At 36.4% G+C, this 20397-nt stretch overlaps 1 protein-coding gene across 8 annotated transcripts in view; it reads right to left on the reverse strand.

The window, feature by feature from the left end:
- Positions 1-20397, reverse strand: part of DMD (dystrophin) — a 1147932-nt gene that overhangs the window by 108920 nt on the left and 1018615 nt on the right. For all 8 annotated transcript variants that reach the window (XM_041399749.1, XM_041399747.1, XM_041399750.1 and 5 more), the window contains 2 exons: positions 16683-16761; positions 4373-4433 (listed from right to left, as the gene is read on the reverse strand). In XM_041399749.1, coding sequence (XP_041255683.1) covers positions 4373-4433; positions 16683-16761 — 140 coding nt within the window. The remainder of the gene's footprint in view (positions 1-4372; positions 4434-16682; positions 16762-20397) is intronic.

A 20397-nucleotide genomic window follows, 5' to 3' on the forward strand; every position in this document is an offset into this window, starting at 1 on the left:
GAGTAATGGACAAGTTTGCAGAGCAGAGGATGACATGAGAGAGATGCAAACATGGTTCAGAGCAGAGTGCTTAATGTCCCCTTGTGCCCTGGAAGGACAGACACTGCAGAGAGATTGGATCCTGCAGCACGACCAAATACTTCTGGTGCTGCAAAATGGAAGGAAAGTAGACACTTGATTTTGTTACCTGTCACTGCTTTGGAGCAGCTCCCCTATCTGTTTGATTGGAAGATAAGAATAAGCAAGTGCATGCATGCACACGTGAGATCCCTTTCATCAGGGGGTGAGCTCTGATAAAATGTGATCTAACCTGAATTACAGTGTAAAAATCCACAGCCTCCCTACCTTTATTGTCTGCCTTTTTTAGAATTTGAGACTTTTTTAATCTTTAGACACATATTCAGTAGTCTTTGGGGTGTGCGTTTCTTCCATTTGCTTTTCAGATTTCTAATGTAGAGTAATTGTCTGTTTTGCCTTCTAAAAACTTAAATGTAGAAATTTTAATGAATACCTAAAACATTAATAAAGAGTACAGACATGCCTATGCCTGCATCTTCCTTTCCATTTTCTAGGTTGCACTGCAGTAAAAGCAGGATCAAGGTCTTCAAAGAACAGGACTGATTAAACTGAAAACAATATTTTTATAGTCTGTAATCTAAAGAAACTTTTACATTCTGTACTGGACACAAGAAATATATCAAGGACAAAAAAGATCAAAACAGAAAGGGTTGGATAGAGTGTGTTTTCAAGCAATTTTACATGTTTTACCTCAGAGGCAAAGCAGAGCGTTTTTTAACTCATGGTCTGAGCAAGTGCTCATTGCCCTGGCAGCTATGTCCACCTGCAGTTTGGGATACTCCTGCTGTCCTGGAATACAAAAACTAGATTTCCTCAGTTTGCTGGGGAAGAGAAAGCTGGGGCTGAAGTTGTGGTCTAGCTTGTCATCTCCACAGGAAGGGAAGCACACAAAAGTGTGGAGGGAAATGCAGCAGCTGATGCAAGGCCATTGAAAGGCAATTTTCATGAGGCTGACATTAGGCCAAGAAAGCATCCAATGCCAGACACCAGGAACAGCTGAAGCACATTGTACACTGTTAATAAATATATTGTCCATGGCAATGTTACCTATCCAAATACAATGTGAAATTAAAAAAACCCCAAACCAACTGGTGTGAATAAGCTCAAGAGGGAATTATTGAAGCTTTAGAAGCAACTAGTTGCTACAGATTAATCAACTGTATACAAATGAAGTTTTAACCAGGAAAATCACTGGTCTTGAAGATACCTAACCGTAAATAAACATTGATGTTAAAGACTTAGCATGAAGTACTGCCTGGTTTACAGATTATTGAGTGCAATATCATCACAAATGGGAAAGTGATGAGATAAAACATTTTAAGCATCAAGGGAAAAATAGATAAAATGAAAGCCAGTAAAACGTGTAGCAAATCTGGTTGATGAAGAGAGATAACACCAATATTCTACACTGGTGACAGAAAAAAAATTATGTAAACATGAAGAGAATGCTACCTGTATCTTCTTAGCCTCCATTCAGTTCTTTTAGAGAATTAACAACTAATAGAAAAGTAATGCCTCAAAGACAAAAAAAAAAAAAAAAAAAAAAAAAGAAAAAAAATACAGAAAACAATTTTGTTGTTTGTAAATATGAGTGATGAGAATGAATAAAAAAGAAATGACTGAGGATAGCTGGAGAAGGCAATAGATATATCAGCTCAGTGAGATGCATTAAAACTGACCACTTTGTTTTACATCTCAAGGACAGCAAGTTTTTCTATACAATATGTGGCTAAATTAAAACTTTAATTAAACTAGTAATGTATGACAAATGTACTTGACCCCTTAACCAAACTATCAGTAATTTGGTACAGGCTCCAAAGCAAGTAAAGACTTGAGCTGTATCCAGGCCAAGAACTCCTCTAGAAACTCCCAAAGGGGCAGAGTGACCCAGAGAGCATCGATGCACATGGACTTGGAACACGGACTGTGTGAGTCATGCGTGCATAGCAGGTGGCTTTTCCAAGGGTCTTTTATCAAAGAACAAAGAAGGCTGTGGGTACAAGGAGGTTCACACATACCCTTCCTCCTGTATTAAAGCAGACTACAAGCCAACCACTTTATCCCATGGCTTTGACAGCCTCAGGGAGCCACCTCAGGGAGCTCTCCCTGCTGGGCAGCATGGCTGACCTCCCCTTGCCTGGGACAACTCTCAAGGTCATTCCTTGAGGCAGAGACCTTTCTACAAACAACCAATCTTTGGATGAGTCCAATTCAAATTCTCTAAACTGCAACTGGACTGCACAGCAGTGACTGTCCCCTGGAAATGGGACTTCTCTCAAGAACAGAGATTCTTTACCTGAGACTAAGAAATCCTTCCTTACCCAAGGCAGAGAGACCCCTTACTTATGGATCCTTGGTAAGCAGCTGGTAGCATGCTGAATAAATAATAATGAAATCCATGTAGTTAATTCCTTTAGACAGTGCCATTGTCCAAGTCTGAGACTAAGTCTGGACCTAGCCACAGCTAAGCTCCATCAGGACTTTAGAAAGCAAGGGGGTCTGCTCTGAAACTCATGACCCATTGGAGGGTCTACCTTACCCTTTGGCTCTGGTCAATGTGTAAATCATTTGAAATAGATTTGAACTTGATTTTCCTTTGTATAATGTAGTAACTAACAGAGTGAACCTTGCCACTGAACTTTACTAAGATGCACTTTTATAAATTCATATTAAACCCACGTTTGTTAATACCCCTGACAGTGATTCCTCAGGCAGTCTGAATCACTCATTTGTGACAAACTAGTGCAGTTGGCAGGATCCTAAATCAGGATCCACAGCATAATGCTACAATTGTTTATGGCTATTCAAATGGTTTTCAAAGTGAACAAAATAAACATATTGCTTTGAATTTGTAAATGGCCTAGAACAGAAGACTAAAAAGTAGGAAGGAGTAAGCAGAACCAGCATTGACCACCTGAGCCAGTTACCCCTGGCTGCTGGGTGTGAGCGGCACAGACAGAAGTGCTGAGCACAGTATGAAGTGCATTCTGTGCGTACTTTAAAAACTGCCAATCTCCCCTCCCCATAATGGCAAGTCATGCCATGTGAAAGAGAAAAGGAGGATCTTTACCTTCAGGTTAGTGTCATAAACTGAGTCTTACATGCCAGAACACTGACTTTCTTTCCAACCTCTCTGGTAGACTGCTCCTCCTTCTTAATAGAGCTTTCCAGTTTCTTTGTGACTCTTCCATTATTCATAGCCAAATGCAAACATTAGAAAACTTACAAGATTAATGCAACAGTAAACCAGCTTAGCCAGGTATAACTGAACCTCTGTACTGCACCACTCCTTCATGCATAACTCAAATACTTGTTCTAAGGCTGCTCTGGAAGTCTACCCTGTTGTGAAAGTTGCAGTTGAAGTGCCACTGCAAGAGCCTTCTGTAACCAAATTACTTCAGTGGCAGTAGTTGAGCTTGCAAAGTGTTTATGAGTATAAAGAGGAACCATGGAAGTACATGTATTAAACAATACCCATGTCTTTGTTACTCACACTACAGTATTTATAGCTGGTATTGCATCAACTGTTTCGTTCAGAAGTATGATAAGTAGCTCAAAGCACATGTTACAGGTAAAGAACTCAGAAGAAAAAATGTATGAAACCATCTTCTTTTTGTTGTCATGTGGTGGCTCTGTTTAGGGCATGAGAAGCAGGTATTTCCAAATTGTGATTTTTAAAAAATGTTCTTCTAATTTGTTGTGCAGACACATCTTTAAAACAAACTAGCTTAATCTGGGAGCTAAACTCAGAAAGATTAGGCTTTAGGGACTAGTTCTCCTTGTAATTCCTCAGCTATGGACTTTACTAAGTAGTGTCCCTAAAGGAATTCATAGCATTGAGTATGTGCATTTGAAACCACTATAAATTATTAAAATTATTAATTGATTAAAGTACTATAAACAATTTAAAAATTATAGGGTTTTTAACCCCTACCATATCACATTTACAACTGCAATTCAGAATGTTGGGTGTTTGTTTGGTTTTGCAAAACCTGCCATACACACACACAGAAGGCAATAGCACAATTTAAATTATAATCCAGGATCCTCAAAGCTTTCCTTCATTTGCAGGAGATTTATAGCAGCATAAACCCAAACAACTTACAAATCAGGGCATCCTACTGTGTTTTTAGATAACTAACACACTTCTGTGAAATGTGTTGCAGGTTTTGTTCCTTTTTGTCCTTCCCATTTAGACACTATAGGAGCAGTTCACAATCATTTAAGAAAATTACTAACCCTCCTCTTAAATAAGAAATGAAAATAGCTGGAAGGAATTACTATTTATACTCACTTGATATAATACGGCACTTTGTTTGGTGAGATTGCCCTCTCCCAGGGGCCTTGGACAGAAGCTGTTAACAACAAACAAACAAATAAATAAATAAATAACTGCACACATACATTCATACATACAAACATACCTAGAAGAGAAACGTGGAGGTCAAGCAGGAAAGACAACGTTAATCTCCAGAATTACAATTTTTCTCTCAGCCACGTTGATACAGGTCTGTTTGCTCAGTTGCCCGTGAAGGCAGGAAGGATTAACCTGCTGTTCTGAAACTTCTGTCCTAATCTGTGAGAAATTGAACTCACTCAGCTGCAAAGATAAATACAAAAACTCCTTGAAAGCTAAGCTCACAGAACAGATACGAAGCAGAGCAAGCAACATATCATTCTGATGTGTTCTCTTGTAGATTCTTCCTGCTAAGGTGTTTGACTGGGTTTTCTTCTATTTCTTTCCTTGTGTGCGCTCAGCACTTCCCATCCTTCTAAGAACAAAATTAGGCACTTGTTTACATTTTATGTTGAGTGAAATTACACTGAGAGACCATCTAAATATTTTGTTTGTTGTTATTCCCTTGCTGACTTGCTTTAAATGGTGGAGATTTTTATTCTTATTTCTCCACATTACTAATTGTGTCTTACTGTCTTCCAATAACAGCAAATAATGGAGAAAATGACAGTATGATCACAACGAATAGAGATAAAATAACTTTGCTGACTTTTGGCTATCATGGTGTTATATGTCAACATCAGCTTACAACACAATGAAAATATTTTGTAAAAGAGGTTTCTATAAAACTCATTTGACAAAAGATTTATAAATTATTTTTTATTAGAGGCAGAGATAATTTATAGTTTAGGCCATGATCAGGGAGATAATTTTTTATTAGGAGTTTCTTCTCTGTCAAACAAACTAGAACCAAGAATTTTCTTTATTTAATATAATGATTAAAACAGAAAACATATGTAAAGTAATCTATGGAGAGAAAAAAAAAAAAAGACTGTTGGCTTCGCCCAGTATAACCCTTCTTTTTAGTGACCCCTGCTGTTCACAAAGGAAAGCAACTGTTACCAGGACAACTAGGAATTAGCTTCTTGACCATTTGGCTCTCATTTCTTTCCCCTTCTCACTCAAAATAGATACTTTAAAAATGCCACTCTCAGCTGCTTTATCAAAATCAACAAATCACAATCCATACAAATAATTACTACCAATATACATATTTCATCTATTTTGTACCAGATTCACAGAGGTCAGTCTGTAGAATGAAGAATAGTTTCTCTCTCTTGCCCACATATTGGAGCATGGACTAGAGTTTGAGGAAAGAGATGAAATGTGCTTCTAAAACGGCTGTATTGGGAAATCTCACTACTTTTGCACATGAATTGTGAAGAAGGGTTGGAGGGAGAGTAGGGATTCTACTGAGGGCCACAAATCAGCCATGGGAGAAACAGGTGCCATTATAGACTGTCTGAAGAGGAGAACGAAGAGATGGAGGGAACCAGGATACAGGCTGGGGAGAGGGTGAAAGAATTTCATATAAATTTTGGACAATGTTAAGAAGCTAGGGAAAGGAAGGAATATGTGTGGAAGAATCATAGAATGCTTAGGGTTGGAAGGGATCTTAAAGATCATCCAGTTTCAATATGCCCACCAAGGGCAGGGAATCCCCTAATAGACCATACTAATCAGAGCCCCATCTACAGTGGGGAATCCACAACCTCTCTGGACAACCTTCCAGTGCCTTGTCACTCTTGCAGTAAAGAATTCCTTCCTAACATCCAATCTCAACCTATCCTCCTTCATCTTAAGGCTGTTTCCCCTTGTCTTATAACTACATGCCCTCGTGAAAAGTGTCTCTCCACAAATATGATAATCTTGTTTCAGATTGCTGGTAGCCAAGGAGTTCCGAAAATTCTACCTCAGTATCTCTGCACATTCTGCTGTTGTCTTCAACCCCGAGCCAGCCATCTGTAGCTAAGCTGAGGGTCATTGCTTTCCTATTACTTACATTTACACAGATTCCTGTTCTTAAAAGTAGAAAAGCAAATTTCAAAGGTATGAACGATAAGAATCAGTAACTCTCAAAATGTGCAATAAACAGAATTTTAATTACAGTGTTAGATCTCTTGGAAAACTAGCACACTGCACTGCCATTGAAGGCTGCAGCATGGCCCACAAACACAGGACCACAAAACCATATGCACTTTCAAATACAAATACTCAAATATACACCTAATTTATCTATGATCAACTAATCCTTCTTGGGCCAGGCACTGCCCTTTGGTTCTGTGTTTGTGGTCTGCATGGCTGAGGAGCTGTGGAGGCTGAGGCTGATGTCCATTGAGCTGCTCTTCCTGGTAGCACGAGCTGCAGCTGCTCCATCTCTGTGCTCTGCTACAGCCTCAAAGGATGTAAAGATATCTGTTATGTGTTTTGTAGAAACGCAAAAAGTATCAAACATAGAACATTGTGTATTGTTTTGATGTTAAAAATCTCAAAATAACTTTTAACCACATTTTCAGGTTCATACAAAATTCTTAACCACAATGCTTAAATATTCTTTCTACTTGTAAGAAGAAAAACTGCTGTAAATACAATTTTGATGACAGATCCAATATTCTCCATTCTAGATGGCAGCAAACAAAAGCCAAGGAGTTAAAGAGAGATCACGGTTTCGTTTTACACTATCAGTTACTATGTGATGTCTTTACACTCTTTCATTCAGTAATTCAAACCTAATTTGTGCTAATATGTGGTCCATCAAACAGTTCTAAAATGCTTAATCAGTGACAATTGTAGGGTTCTTACCCAAGGCAAATGGCATCGTCTGAGAAATAATTCAAATGACACTAAGTTATCATTTTTGAAAACAAAATACCCTTCAGTACTAACTAAAAATTGACCTTGGTACATGTTTCTTTCCCAAGCAATCATTAATATTCCCAATGGGAATACTACCAAGTTACAGTTGTTCCACTTTAAGATTTGTTTTTAATTCAATAGCTAAAGGACAGAATAGAATGCTGCATATTTTACAGAAGATGTATTTCATCTGTTGCTTCTGAATTAATCTGGGTAAGAGCTTTGCAGTCATAACTTATTATCACAGAATCTTACATATGATAGTGTTCTTGATCCATTCGAAGAGGAACAAATACTTTTGCTTTCATGAGAGCTCAGTGTTATAGGAATAACAAACAATTTTGTGATATTATGCATAATTGGATTTAAAATTCCTTCAAGAGGTTGCTGTGAAGCTGTCTATAGTACACTTCTGGTTTCCTGGATGATTCTAACCTTGCATAAATTTGAGTTGACAAAAAGTGCAGTAATTTTTACAGCTATACACAGAGAATAATAATTTCATTTTTGGCAGAAGCCCAGAAGCTGTTTCTTACCTTTGGTTATCAGTACAGGTTTACTGTCCATTAAAAAACTAGTACAGGTGGATGGTTAAGTCCACCTAAATGTCTTGCTAGCAAAGACTTTTTTTTATATGTATGCTGTAGTATCCCTGTGTGCTACAGCACTCAAGAAGCAGACATTTCCTGTTGGCTGAGAGTAATTCCAAAGTGTTTTATTGCTCGAGCTTGCACAGTGTGAGAACCCATTACCATACACCCAGCTACTTTCAATGCTGTTGTGACTGAAATTAAATACCACCACAAAATACAGGGCATTTTAAGAGTGAATTTAAATTTCCCTACACTTTATTTGCATTGACATACATTTTAATGGTTACCTAATTTTTGAGTTTTATTTCTTTCTGTAGGTGTTCTAAGAGTGAGACTTCTTTTGCCTGTGAACACAGTTCTTGATGGTAAGCCAACATTCTTACTTGTTGACAGAATGTACAGTGAAATGGTGGCATGCTGGCTCTCTGAACTTCAGTACTGTTTTAATCCATGTAGGGATCTGAATGAAATATTAAACAGGATGATAGTAGTTGATACTACAAAAAATAATCTTATAAATATTTCACTTTAGCACTGCAAACATAATGAAAAATACATGTATGTTTACCAATGGTAAACTATTTCTCCTTCAGCTATTCAAAGAGTAAATTTGGTATGTCCACATTTAAATGTTACTCTCAGTGGTCCTTATTTAAATAGTTAGCACAGACTTTTAGTCACCATATGAGTGTACTTTTTCAGTTCTAATTAAAAAAATTATAATCCTTTGTCTTAATTTTCACTAAGGGGTTTTGGACAGAAACCACAAAGAAGCATTGTGTAGTGTGTTCATACATTGTTACATATATCCTATTTTTTTCTCACTTTCTTAGAAATTAATTATATTTATTATATATTCCTTTCAGCATTGTGGTAGTTAAAGGTGAGCTCATGTTTACATTCACATTATCTTGTTTGGTGGCCATAGTGTCTGTAACTCAGCAAGGTGCTGAATTATGTTCACATTTCACATTTAATGCTAACAATTCTCTGATTCAGCCTGGAAATGCTACCTGCATGACCTGTGTGACTTACACTGTTCTTAACTAGCATTATCATCATTAATACCTTAATACAAGCATAGAGTTAAGAAACTGTTTTTTTATTTATTCACCCAAAGTTTGTTTTGATGCCAATTATTTTCACTGCAGCAAAGTATGGATTTGGTGACTTCAGATAAAGGCAGGCAGGGAGAAAAAAATGATGAGATGATCTTTGCATCAGGAAAAGACTCTGATTCCCCAAGAATCAGAATTTCCCATCTGTGTAAGCTACCTTAATTTTTCAAAGAAGATTCACTGAGTGCTACATTTTGATTATTTTCAGGTAACACCATTACAAATGAGAAAATACTGCTCTCCAGAGACTATAAGGAGGTCATGCTTTTCCTCCTTAGAGAACATGCTAAGACAATATTTCCCCACTATAATCAGTGCATGATGCAGGCTGGCAGGATGCCACCTCCAAAATGTGGATGCATGGCAGTGACACAACAGGAGCGTTTGCATAACCTGCAAGCTCTTTGAGATCCTTTGCAACAAATGCCACTATATACCTGTGAAAGGTAGGCTTTTTTCAGCAAAGAGATTGATTTCTAAATTATGTGAATTTTTTATTGTTCTAGGTAAAACTGATGAACAATCAGACCATGTTGTGTAGCACTGAGGTCTAAAATTACTTGATGTAGCTGAGAAACTGATGTCAGAGTAGATCACCACTCAGCTGAGAAGCTGCAAGGCAGAAGCATCAATCCAAACCTGCCTTTCAGCAGGTCTGCACAGCTCGGTGTATGTTCTTCTCCAAGCCCCAGCTGCACAGGGGGATGGATTCAACGGCACTTTGGAAATAGAGAGCCCCTTCTCAGCTTGGATTCTGCCCTTCTTAAGTCCAAGCAAACCCTCACTACTTCCCTGGAACACTGTCAGCACCATCTGTTGTCGCAGCACACATTTACCAAATACACCATATTTAGAGCACGTCTAACCAGAGAAGAACTCATCTTCAATGATTAAAAATCTCTAAGAAGAGATTTTTATTCATTAAAAAAGTTCAACATGTGATCAGAGTAAATTATGGCAGTCATTTTAGAAGAGTTAAAAGAGGCTTTTCCACCCTGCATTTCCTGCTGGAATATTTATGGCCAGCTTCAGATTTATCATCTGCGCTTAGGGTCAACATTATATGGTAAGATCTAAATAATGCACACCTGTAATCATGAACAGTGTTCCAGAAGTTTCCAAATACCACTTTGTATTGTGAAATAGCAAATCCATCTAATGCTCATTTTCTTAAATGTCATACAACTGCAAAATGGCAAAAATACAAGAATCTACTTGTTTAATAGCAGAATACTGAATGAAATAGAGCAAAGAAATATAGATAGAATTTATAATGGCCCACATACCTCAAGATACAGGTACTCCACATTGCTAACTTCTGTTGCACTCTTATGCTCTTAAAAATGGACTCTCTAAAACTGGCTGATCAAATCAGGTTACAAAATGGCCTAATCAAAGTGGTGGTGATTTTTGGCAAATGAAATTAGATAAATAGAGAAATAAATATTTGGTAAATATTCCATGTCCTACATAGCAAAATAGAATAGAACAATTCTGATATACATATATAGAATATGCCTGTTGTAGCCTAGTCCTGGAGCTTGAGGACAAAGGGATGTCCTAAACTGAACACAACATACAACTCATGACAACATGGGAATGTTGTTAAATTCATCTAAGTTAAACTTGTCAGGGTGAAAAAAATTTGGGGGGAAAGAATCTGTCTTTGCAACACACTAATTCAGAGAGTGGACAAAAGTATAATAGGCAATAAATAGACATCTTTTAAATCTTATTAAGTGCAAAAAATCATATTTGTTTACTTGTAAATGATGTAGCATTACAGAATATAGGATATTCTGCCATTAAAGCCAAGAGCACAAGAGAGACAGATAGAATTATTATTTGTATTATTTTAAACTCCATTCTAAAATATTTTTTATCAGAACACTTTTTTCCCCAAACGCAAAATATTAATTACAAGGAAAAATTTCTTGCTTCTGGGTGAAGAGAGAAGAAGAACATCATTTGAAATCTGACTTTACAATTTTTTTCAGAAATTTGTATCCCAATGCATTATATAGATAGGACCACTTAGCACAAAAGTGCAGAAAAAAGAAAAATATAAATATAAAACTTGAATAAATACTATTTAATTGCAAATCAAAAAAGTTATTAAATATTTTTTTGGCTTTCCTGAATATAATGCATAATGAAAAAATGAAGATCACTGTGAAATTAATTATACTAACTTTATTCCAAAAGCAAGCATAAAGATAATCTCTCAAAATATGGCCAAGTTTTACTACTCTTAAAAACCTTTAGCAGTCCAGCCAAGCCAAGCGCTATCAAAAGCTGTAGCTATGGCCATGGTATTCCAAACAAGGGAGAAAGGGACTGAAGGCATTTTCTCTTAATTTTAAACCTGAGGTACACATCACACTAGTCTGGAGGTTGAATTGGTGCCCAGCGTTCTCAGAAATTCACCATGATAATCTCAATGGCAAGACCTGTGAAGTGTATTTGCTTTTGTTGGTACTTTGCTAGTTTTTCCTTTTTCAGAAGCACATGTATTTCCTTTACATTTATACTGAAGTAGAAAAACAGTTTTCTAGCAATCAGGCTCCTCTAGCTAATATGACCAGATTTAAATGTATATAATATATGAATTATAAATACATTTAAATACAATAATAAAATCCCTCTGCTTTCAGAGAGTTCTCAGAGTTAGGCTGATTTGTTTGTGTCCACTTATCGTTATTCTAACATTATTCTACTGCTTTCTATTCAAAGCATTTCCTGTAATATCTAAAAATATTAAACCATTTTGCCAAAGGACATGGATGAATGGACATGGTCTTCAGTGTTTGCTTGTCAAAAGTATATCTGAAAGACAGTATAATATAATGTATGCAGGGACAAATAAGAGAGAAAGATACAGTTGATTGCACTGGAAAATAATCTATCAGATGGATGGGTAAAGTCTCCTAAGAGTCATAGAGGCTCTCATTTTTAGATTTGGATGTCTCAATTAGGAGGACTCGCCCTTTTAAAGACAAGTGTCTGTGCAAGGAAGAGCTTCCCTAGTCTTTGCTTTGCATAATAATCTGAGCACTCACACAGAAGGTGGGGATAGTGAGTACTTGACTTCTCTCCCAACTCCAAGGAATTCAGAGCCACATCTCAATTTCTTAGGAGAGTGGCCTAAATAACTGAAGAAAAACACAAAGACACAGAAATAATAAGAAAAAAGACTCAGATCTGAACCTGAATAGCTCTGATCTTATCCTGAGAAAGAGAGATCTACGATACACAGCCCACTCCTGTGACCATATTTTTTATATTTAAGCAACAATTATCTGCTATAAAATGCAGCAGATGCACTCTGATCACTTATGACCCAAACTGATGGCTCCAGCATTTGTCATATTTCTGTTTCTGAATGAAAGCTGCTAAGGCTGCCTCATTTTGTGTTGAATTAAGTGCTGCTCTTACTTGCAAGTCCAAAACTGAAAGGCACAGTGAGGTATCTCCTGTTAGGTATCTCCAGGTCCCAGCAAATATTTAGGTATGAGGATTTAACAGACTGGTACTGACATATGCAGGCAGCAAAAGCTCATAGCCTGGGAAATATGAATCACAAAATTTTGGCTAGGGGTATATCAGCCTTGTAGCTTTGCAAACCCAAATGTTCTTTCTGTTGCTTGTATTCCCAGGTTTTTCATGTTGGTGAAAGTCCGTGTTGTCTGTGCTTGAAAAGCACTGGAATCTTCCAGTCATAATCTTTAGTAATTGCCAGTTATTTCGTGAGCACTGTTTCATGCAGTCACTTCACTGACATGCTATACTTACTAAAAGATGGCTCACACTGGGGCCGGACAGTAAATTACAAGGTTTGCTCATGGTTTTAAAAGATGTAACACCTATTTTTCAGCAATCACCAGCAATGCACATGAATGAACAATCACCAACAATGCACATTAAGAAGTATGAGTGATTGCTGAATAGCATTGCAAATGATATTAAAAGCAATCTGACATCAATGCTACTTCTCCTTTATTGCATCTCAAAAAGAGTAATAACTATTGTGACATAACAGGTGGGTCTTCCAACAAGAGACAATGAATCTCATTTTTTGTAAAAGGCAGAATCACAGAGAAAAATACAGATGAAGCCAAAATAGTAAAATTATTCCAGAGTCGTCACTGAAAACTTTGGAGCTAGCATTGTGTTTAAAATTTGCAGATAATATTTTTCACACCTCAGTTACTGTATATAATTCCCAAATTAAGCACCATCATCCATGAAAGGATCATAGATTTTTCTTGTAATTACTTTGCTAAATATTTACAAGTTTCTTTTTAATAGAAAGATCTTATTTTTACAGTGTTCTTACACCCTGATTTAGAGAATTCTAATTAAACAGCAAGTCCTTCAAAACCAACAAACTCACTCCACGAATTCATGACATAAAGTTTTGCCCATGTAGTACATTTATCAGATCTTCCTTAACTATTGTTGTGAATGCTGTGTGTCCTTGGCAAGGAATGAACTGAGCTGGAGCTGGGACTGCCTCTGTGGACACTGGCAGAGCAAAATGAGCTGGGGGAAGCACGAAGGTCAGAAGCTCAAGGTGGGGTGAGAGAGCCCATTAAAAAATGTACAAGACCTGGAGAGAGGCAAGTTCATGTGAAAAGTAAGGGCCAGTTTTGATAAGTCTTTTATACTTGAGGCAGACCAAAGCCTTAAAGGAGAGAGACACAAGTGGATCCCATTCCTTTGCCACTATCTCTTTAATTTACAACCAGGAAACATCTGAATTATCCCATGCCACAGCACTGATAAACACTGGCACTTGGTCATTTAAAAGATGAAAGAGTGGAAAAAGAATGTTGAACTGCATGAAAAGACAATGGAGAAAAACTCTCTAATTTAAAAATGCCACAAATAAGAATACATTTTTGTTTTTTTTTTTCTTTTACACTCCTTATCTCTCTAGCTCACACCTTCTTTCCAATCTCTTTCAGAAATAGCTCTATGAATAGCCCTTAGAACAGGCTGCAAGTGCTTAGAAACAGGGACTACCACTTGATTTTTTGCCTCACAGGGCATGACAAATATGAGGTCCCTGCATCACTCCCCCATTACTTTTGTGCCACGTTTTCAACAGCCCCATGCAGCTTCAGTTTCAACCAAGCAGAAAAAGACAGATGATGCTATAATTTCTATGTATAAAATAATAACAAGCACATGAAAAAGTTACCATGATTAGAAGATCATATTTATTTCTTTCTGATAGGAGAGAAATGTAATTCAATCACTGATTTTATGTGACCTTGACTGAAGTGCCAGCCTCTTTTCAGAATTACTTAAAGCTATATCAACTATAAAAGGATATTTTTTCATATAAGAATATAAACAGATACTATTACTTGTACCTTAAGATGAACAAGCATGTGTGGAAGAAGGAAAGTTGATGCTGACTAGGGAGGATGAACTGATTATTACTGGCATATAAACTAGATATTCAATAAGCAATAGATTGCTTATTTTCCTTACTGATTATAGTTTGCACTGATCTTATGTGTATATCAGCTCCTTAGATAAAAATGCTCTCTGAGTTTTGAGCTTAGTAAATAAAATCATAAAAATTGCTATGATTAATCTTTTCACTGCTGTTGCCACAGACTGATCAACTTGGACTCTGTCTACCACGTACAGAAACCTAATTTACAAGCCATTAAATTCACCTTCATTTGACCTGCCTGATTGTGTTTGGCAAGCTTTATGTCTGACTTGTTCACCCCCAAAAGTACAGCTGCAGAAAAACCACTTGTGCTGGATGGCAAGGACTGTGTCACCCTCTCCTGCAGCCCTCCCTCCCACAGATGTGCTTCCATCCATGAAGGGATGCAGCAGTGCCAGTAAAAAAGCATAAAAAGCATGTCAAAGCGTGGTATTTTCCCTAGGCATAGTGACACTACATGATAGTGGATGTTTTTGGAATTTGATTTTTATGAAAGATGGGACTGATGTATGTACTGGCAGTTTTCAGTGACTTGGGAAGGATTCTGCAGATGTTTTTAGAACTTCAAATACCTAACTTTTACATGCATGGGTAAGATTATGTATTTGCACACACCTCTAAGAGAGAGAGAACAAATAAGCAAATACAAATGCCCATTGTTCTAAGTCATAGCTGGACTATTTCCAAAATCAACACATTTTCACCTGATTCCTTTTCCTATGGTGAACCTCAAATGGCATGGAGTGTCCAGAAAGATGTCCACAATTTTCTGGCTCTAATTAGTTACAAAGAAGAATAATATCTCATGGGTTGTGGGTGGGCTAAAAGAGGTGACTATCATACACTGATCATCTTTTAGATTGATCTAGTTTAGCAATAATAAGGCAGAATGGGCCTAGGAAAATTGTCTGACTACACTCAACACCAGCACAAAGACACCTTCATCAGTGTGATAATGCAGTGAAGGTCACTCTAGACTCTTCCAGACTTGCTTAATTTACCCTACAGATCTACTCTTTCACCAAGAATACACCATGGGTCACAAGGAAGAACAGGTATCTACTTAAATATGGTGTTTATGTCACATATTCATAGCCCTTGCACGTTCAGTCTTGATGAGTCTGATTTGGAATTATGTATATTGAGCTGAAAAAGTATTCCCAGTGATAAAGAGTTAAAGAAAAGTGGGTTTGAAACTGAAATAATGAAAACATGTCTTATTTCTTCATAGGATCATCATTTGACAAATGAAGGTTCAGGGTTGAATCAGCCTGCATTAATCTTATATGGCCCAAAATCAACCTTGGTTTTGATTTTGCAGGTCATCCTGTTGAGAATTTTCAGTTTCCCATTAAGATCTTCAGTGGGAAAATGGTTAACCTATTGAAATTACAAGGCAGTATCAGCTGAAGAAAAGTTTGTCCTCTATCCCACTGTGAACGTAGCTGTGCAATAATAGTAACATCTATTTCTGATGTCTGGATAGCTTGTCCCTCTGCATGTAGGAGACCATTATCCTGTGACTGTGTTCTGTTCTGCTGATATAATCTCTTAAATAAAGCTTTACTGTTTACTTTCCTTAATTGAAGAACAATGGAAAAGACATGGCCTTTAAGAAGCTTCACTTTAGTCACTGCCTTGGAGTTTTGAAGGTGTTTCAAGTTGTCTTTCAGTGTACTTCAAAACATCCTTGATAAAAGAATGCGTGTGGAGGTGAAGTGGGGATTTTGCTGGCAATTATATTTTATGCAGAGTTGTATAAAGTTTACTTAGCTGCCATTCTTCTGCCAAATTTCTCACCCCAGTTTTCATCCTCTCACTGCTCTGCTAAGTGATGAAATCCTGTAAATTTTTTTTCTTGCATGTCTTGTTTTGTCCCTTTTTGGAGCTGAACATTTCTTTAAACGATAAAACAAATTTGTGTTGGTTTTGGGGTTTTGTGTTGGTTTTAATCCTTTCTGGGTTAAAATCATCAGAAACTCTTTTTAACATAATTTTAATTTGCTAGGCCTAAAGGGAACCCCCAATGTAGATGAGCCTTGCAGAGATAGAAGGGCAGAGAGACTTGATAATGGCAGACATTTTCCTTTTACTCTGGACCTGGACAATATGAATTTACTTAACACTCCTCTTCACCCAGGAAAAAAAAAAATAAAACAATTGCAATACAGTCTAAAATAGAAACTCATAACAACTAGCACATGGCTACAAAATTATCAATTAAATGTGTATGCAAACTGCACAAGAAGAATGGGAAATAAGAAATCACTCACTGGTAAGAAAATGCTGGGAAGTTGGGCCAAAATCCCTGTGAGCTTCATGCAGTTGCTTGATGCGCTCATCAACGGCCACCTGTTAAGAGAGGAGAAAAAAAATTACTCTTTTCTAGACAAGAAACAAAGAGCAATTATAGTCAGGTCATTTTTTTATTAATGAATGTTCAGTTTAAAATTAAGCAATTTCCTGCAACAAATGTTATCCTTCAGAGTCTTCAGATGAGATTAAATGTGTCACTGGAAATAAATAAGCAAAAAAAAAAAAAAAGGGTTTTTTTCTGTTGTCCCCATCTTAACTGTTGCTAGAAGAAGCTAAAAATGAACAGGCTGATAAATAAAGGTATAGCAAATTGGCCTGACATTATGTACCTGAAAATAGTATGATTGCTGCTTGTCAATATTAAAGTCAGAATATCCATCTGTTAATATTTTTTCTAAACTAATTTTACAGTATTATAAATCAGCACGTGAAAAGTAATCTCATTTACTGCAGACAGAATAACCACATTTCAACCAAGTGCTGAAATGAGGTTAACCAAAAGAGAGCAGCTGGTACAAATATTTTGCTGTTCTTTTAATCCTCAAACCTTAGCCCCTCAACCCTTTCCTCAGAACAGACCTTTGAAGAAAAATGTTCCTAAGGTTTTGCTGGGTTGGTGCACTGCATGAAAACAGAGACAATAGTTAGGACTTAGTTTAGGTCCAGTTTTCCAGTGGTTTAATAGACTGTTAGTTACATTAAAAGTTTTTGTCTCACTTCCCTGAACTCTTCTTACGTTAATCTATGACACATGTGATAGATAGATAGATAGATAGATAGATAGATAGATAATAAGAACTTTTACCTTTAAACAAATCATCTTTAAAACAATACCCCATAAGTTACTATAACACAACAACAAACTATAGGAAAACTTATAAAAGATAGAAGACACTTCATGACAACAGAGTTCCCCAGGTTGCTGTTATTCGTGACAAAATTAAGACCCACAAAAAACCTGTTTTTTTCTTCTTATGGAGAAATCTCCAGAACCTTAACAAGAGAGACTTCTCTCCCTAAGTAAACTAAAGAAAAACTATTTTAGAGGTAATAAACTAACTAAAAATGTTAGGTTTTGTTTCTTTACATTATCAATGAAAAAAAACTTATGGGAAAAAGTATTCTGAAAAGTTTATTTTGATTCTTACTACCTTTTTTTCCTTTTAGTTACTTTTAATAAAATTTTCTTTATACTCTTTTAAAATTTTGAACCTACTTTACCTTTCTCCTAATCCTATCTCACCACAGGAAACAAACACATTACTTAGGAAATCTCAAAATTAGTAAAATCTCAAATTAACAAACCAAAACCACTACAGACTGGTTTTATCTTTACCCTTGAAAATCTCAGTGAAGTGGAGTATTGAGCAAGTGGCCAAAAGGGCATGGTTACAACAAGATTCCCTGGTCTATGAGTGACATCTACCAGTCTCTTTAGAACCTATATGCTAGAAGGATGACATTAAGTTAGACCTAAGAATAGGATTAGATAAAACAAGAAAAAAAAAACTTGAAAGTAATGATACAATAATTTTGAAATGTAATAAATAACTGATAGGAAGCAGGTTCACTTAAATATTGCCTGTAAGAAAAAGTGTTCCATCAACACTGGCAAAGCAGAAGGTAAGTGTATTTTAATTGGCCTAATTGTGATATATGTAACAAGGAAAGAAATAGATTCCACAAGTAAATTGTGATATACATAACAAGGAAATGAATGCACAAGTAAAAGGCAATCCACATTTTAAAACTTTCAGGGAATATTTTGGATGGTGGTAGGAGGGAAGTATTGTATAGTAACTGGGTATGATACAGTCAAAAGGAAAAAATTTAAAATGGTAGAATTAATGAGTTATTTGATATGATTGTGTGTGTGCCAGATAACCCCTAGACTCCAACATCTTCTTTAACTAAGCAATAGCAATTTACTGCCAAGGCATGATTTATTTGCTTACAATTTTAAAACTAACACTTATAAGCAAAAATGCCCATTTGCTTTCTTTCCTCAAACCATTTTTCAGGTGCTTTTCCTGCAGCTCCCTTAATTTCTATGTCATCTTTTCTGGCTTCCCACGGAATTGCATGGACAGATGTTTCTGTTGAATAATGGCTCATACCAGGGACAGACTTTGAGCGTGAGTTCACACCCAATTCACTGCACAGATAGAAGCTGGGGAAGTCTGTAAGTGCACAGAAAACCATGAAAGGGCTGCTTCTGGTCATCAGTATAATTGGCTTAAGTACAGAATAATTAACTGATATGCTATTATTTTTAACCAAGAAATGACCTTTCAATGAAGACTAGAAAGATAATCTTAAACATACCTAAACACATGCAAATAAAAACCACTGGAAAAATGTATTGAAAATGCATATGCTCTTTAGAATTGTCTTAAAATTACCTCATAACATACTTATTTTGTCATTAGGAAATATTGGTTAATAAAGAAATATATGGCTCTTCCTTTATATTAGTACATACTTTTCATTAAGTTAGCCAGGATGGAAAAAGTTTTTTGCTGGCATGAAGAATCCCTAAAGAGAATGAGAACTTTACAAACACGCAGTGGGGAGCAGTGTTTCATATAGGAGAATTTCAACAGCCAAATAGTGATCAGCAAAGAGCATGGGAACCCTTTAGTACATATGACCACTGCCAGCACACAGCCTATACAACTTCTATAAGTGTGCTAAAAGTGAGAATTCCAATCCCTTCAAAATATCCAGGTAACCTTTAAATTGCACAAAATTATTAACCTGAAGATTTTTAGTTGCATATGTACATCAGCAAAATAAAATACCTTACACACTTCAGGGTTAACTCTCCAACTGAACAGCTTTGGATGTGAGCCAGGAAAAACCTCTTTCTAGAGGTAGAGTTTGTCAATACTGAGAAGAAGAAAACACTGAGAAACCTTGAGAATTCTCCAGGAAATATCACCTGAGAATACAAAGCGTTATTCCACTTGGCTCCTAGGAAATACCACTTGCTGATGTATTGGCATATTACCTTTCAGGTAAAAGAGAGTAAAAGATGAACTCACTTTTGGTAGTAGAGCAAGGAACATTATTGCAGTCAGTTTCTATTAATTTTATCAAAACTAACACATAAATGGTAAAATAACAAAATTTGAACCCACAATAACTCAGATAATGATGTACAAAAAATACCCACCGAAACAATCCTCGCTTAAGAATGTGTCTCTGATCCAATAAAATCAGATTTGGATTTGACTTAGAGACTTATACACCAACAATCTGAAAAAGGAGATTCTATATATATAAGTCTTCATAAATGTTTCATGATTCTTAAAAGAAATTCTCACTGGCATGTAAAAATGTTTCTTATTTTCATAAACAAGACATAGGTAATTCCCAAAATTTAGATTTTTCATTTGTCTTGTTTTGCCTTCAAATCAAGTGAAATATGCTCCTCCAAAATGAGCACAGTGTCTCTTGTATTTTTGTATGCTAGGCTCTGAACCAAGGGCAGTTACTAAGTGGTGAACAACTTGTGGTATGGGAAGAAAACTGCAAAATTTTCAAGCCCATTCAAGCATTCATTTTCCTTGCTTTAAAGGGAAGAAAAAAAAAAAGTGCTGTTAATAAAGGAAAACAATCTCTTCTGATTTCAGTAGTGTTGGCTTAGCCATGAAAAAAATACTACTTTAA

The sequence above is a fragment of the Onychostruthus taczanowskii genome, unplaced genomic scaffold, assembly GCF_017590055.1.
Source record: "Onychostruthus taczanowskii isolate IOZ18803 unplaced genomic scaffold, ASM1759005v1 scaffold17, whole genome shotgun sequence".
NCBI lineage: Eukaryota > Metazoa > Chordata > Aves > Passeriformes > Passeridae > Onychostruthus > Onychostruthus taczanowskii.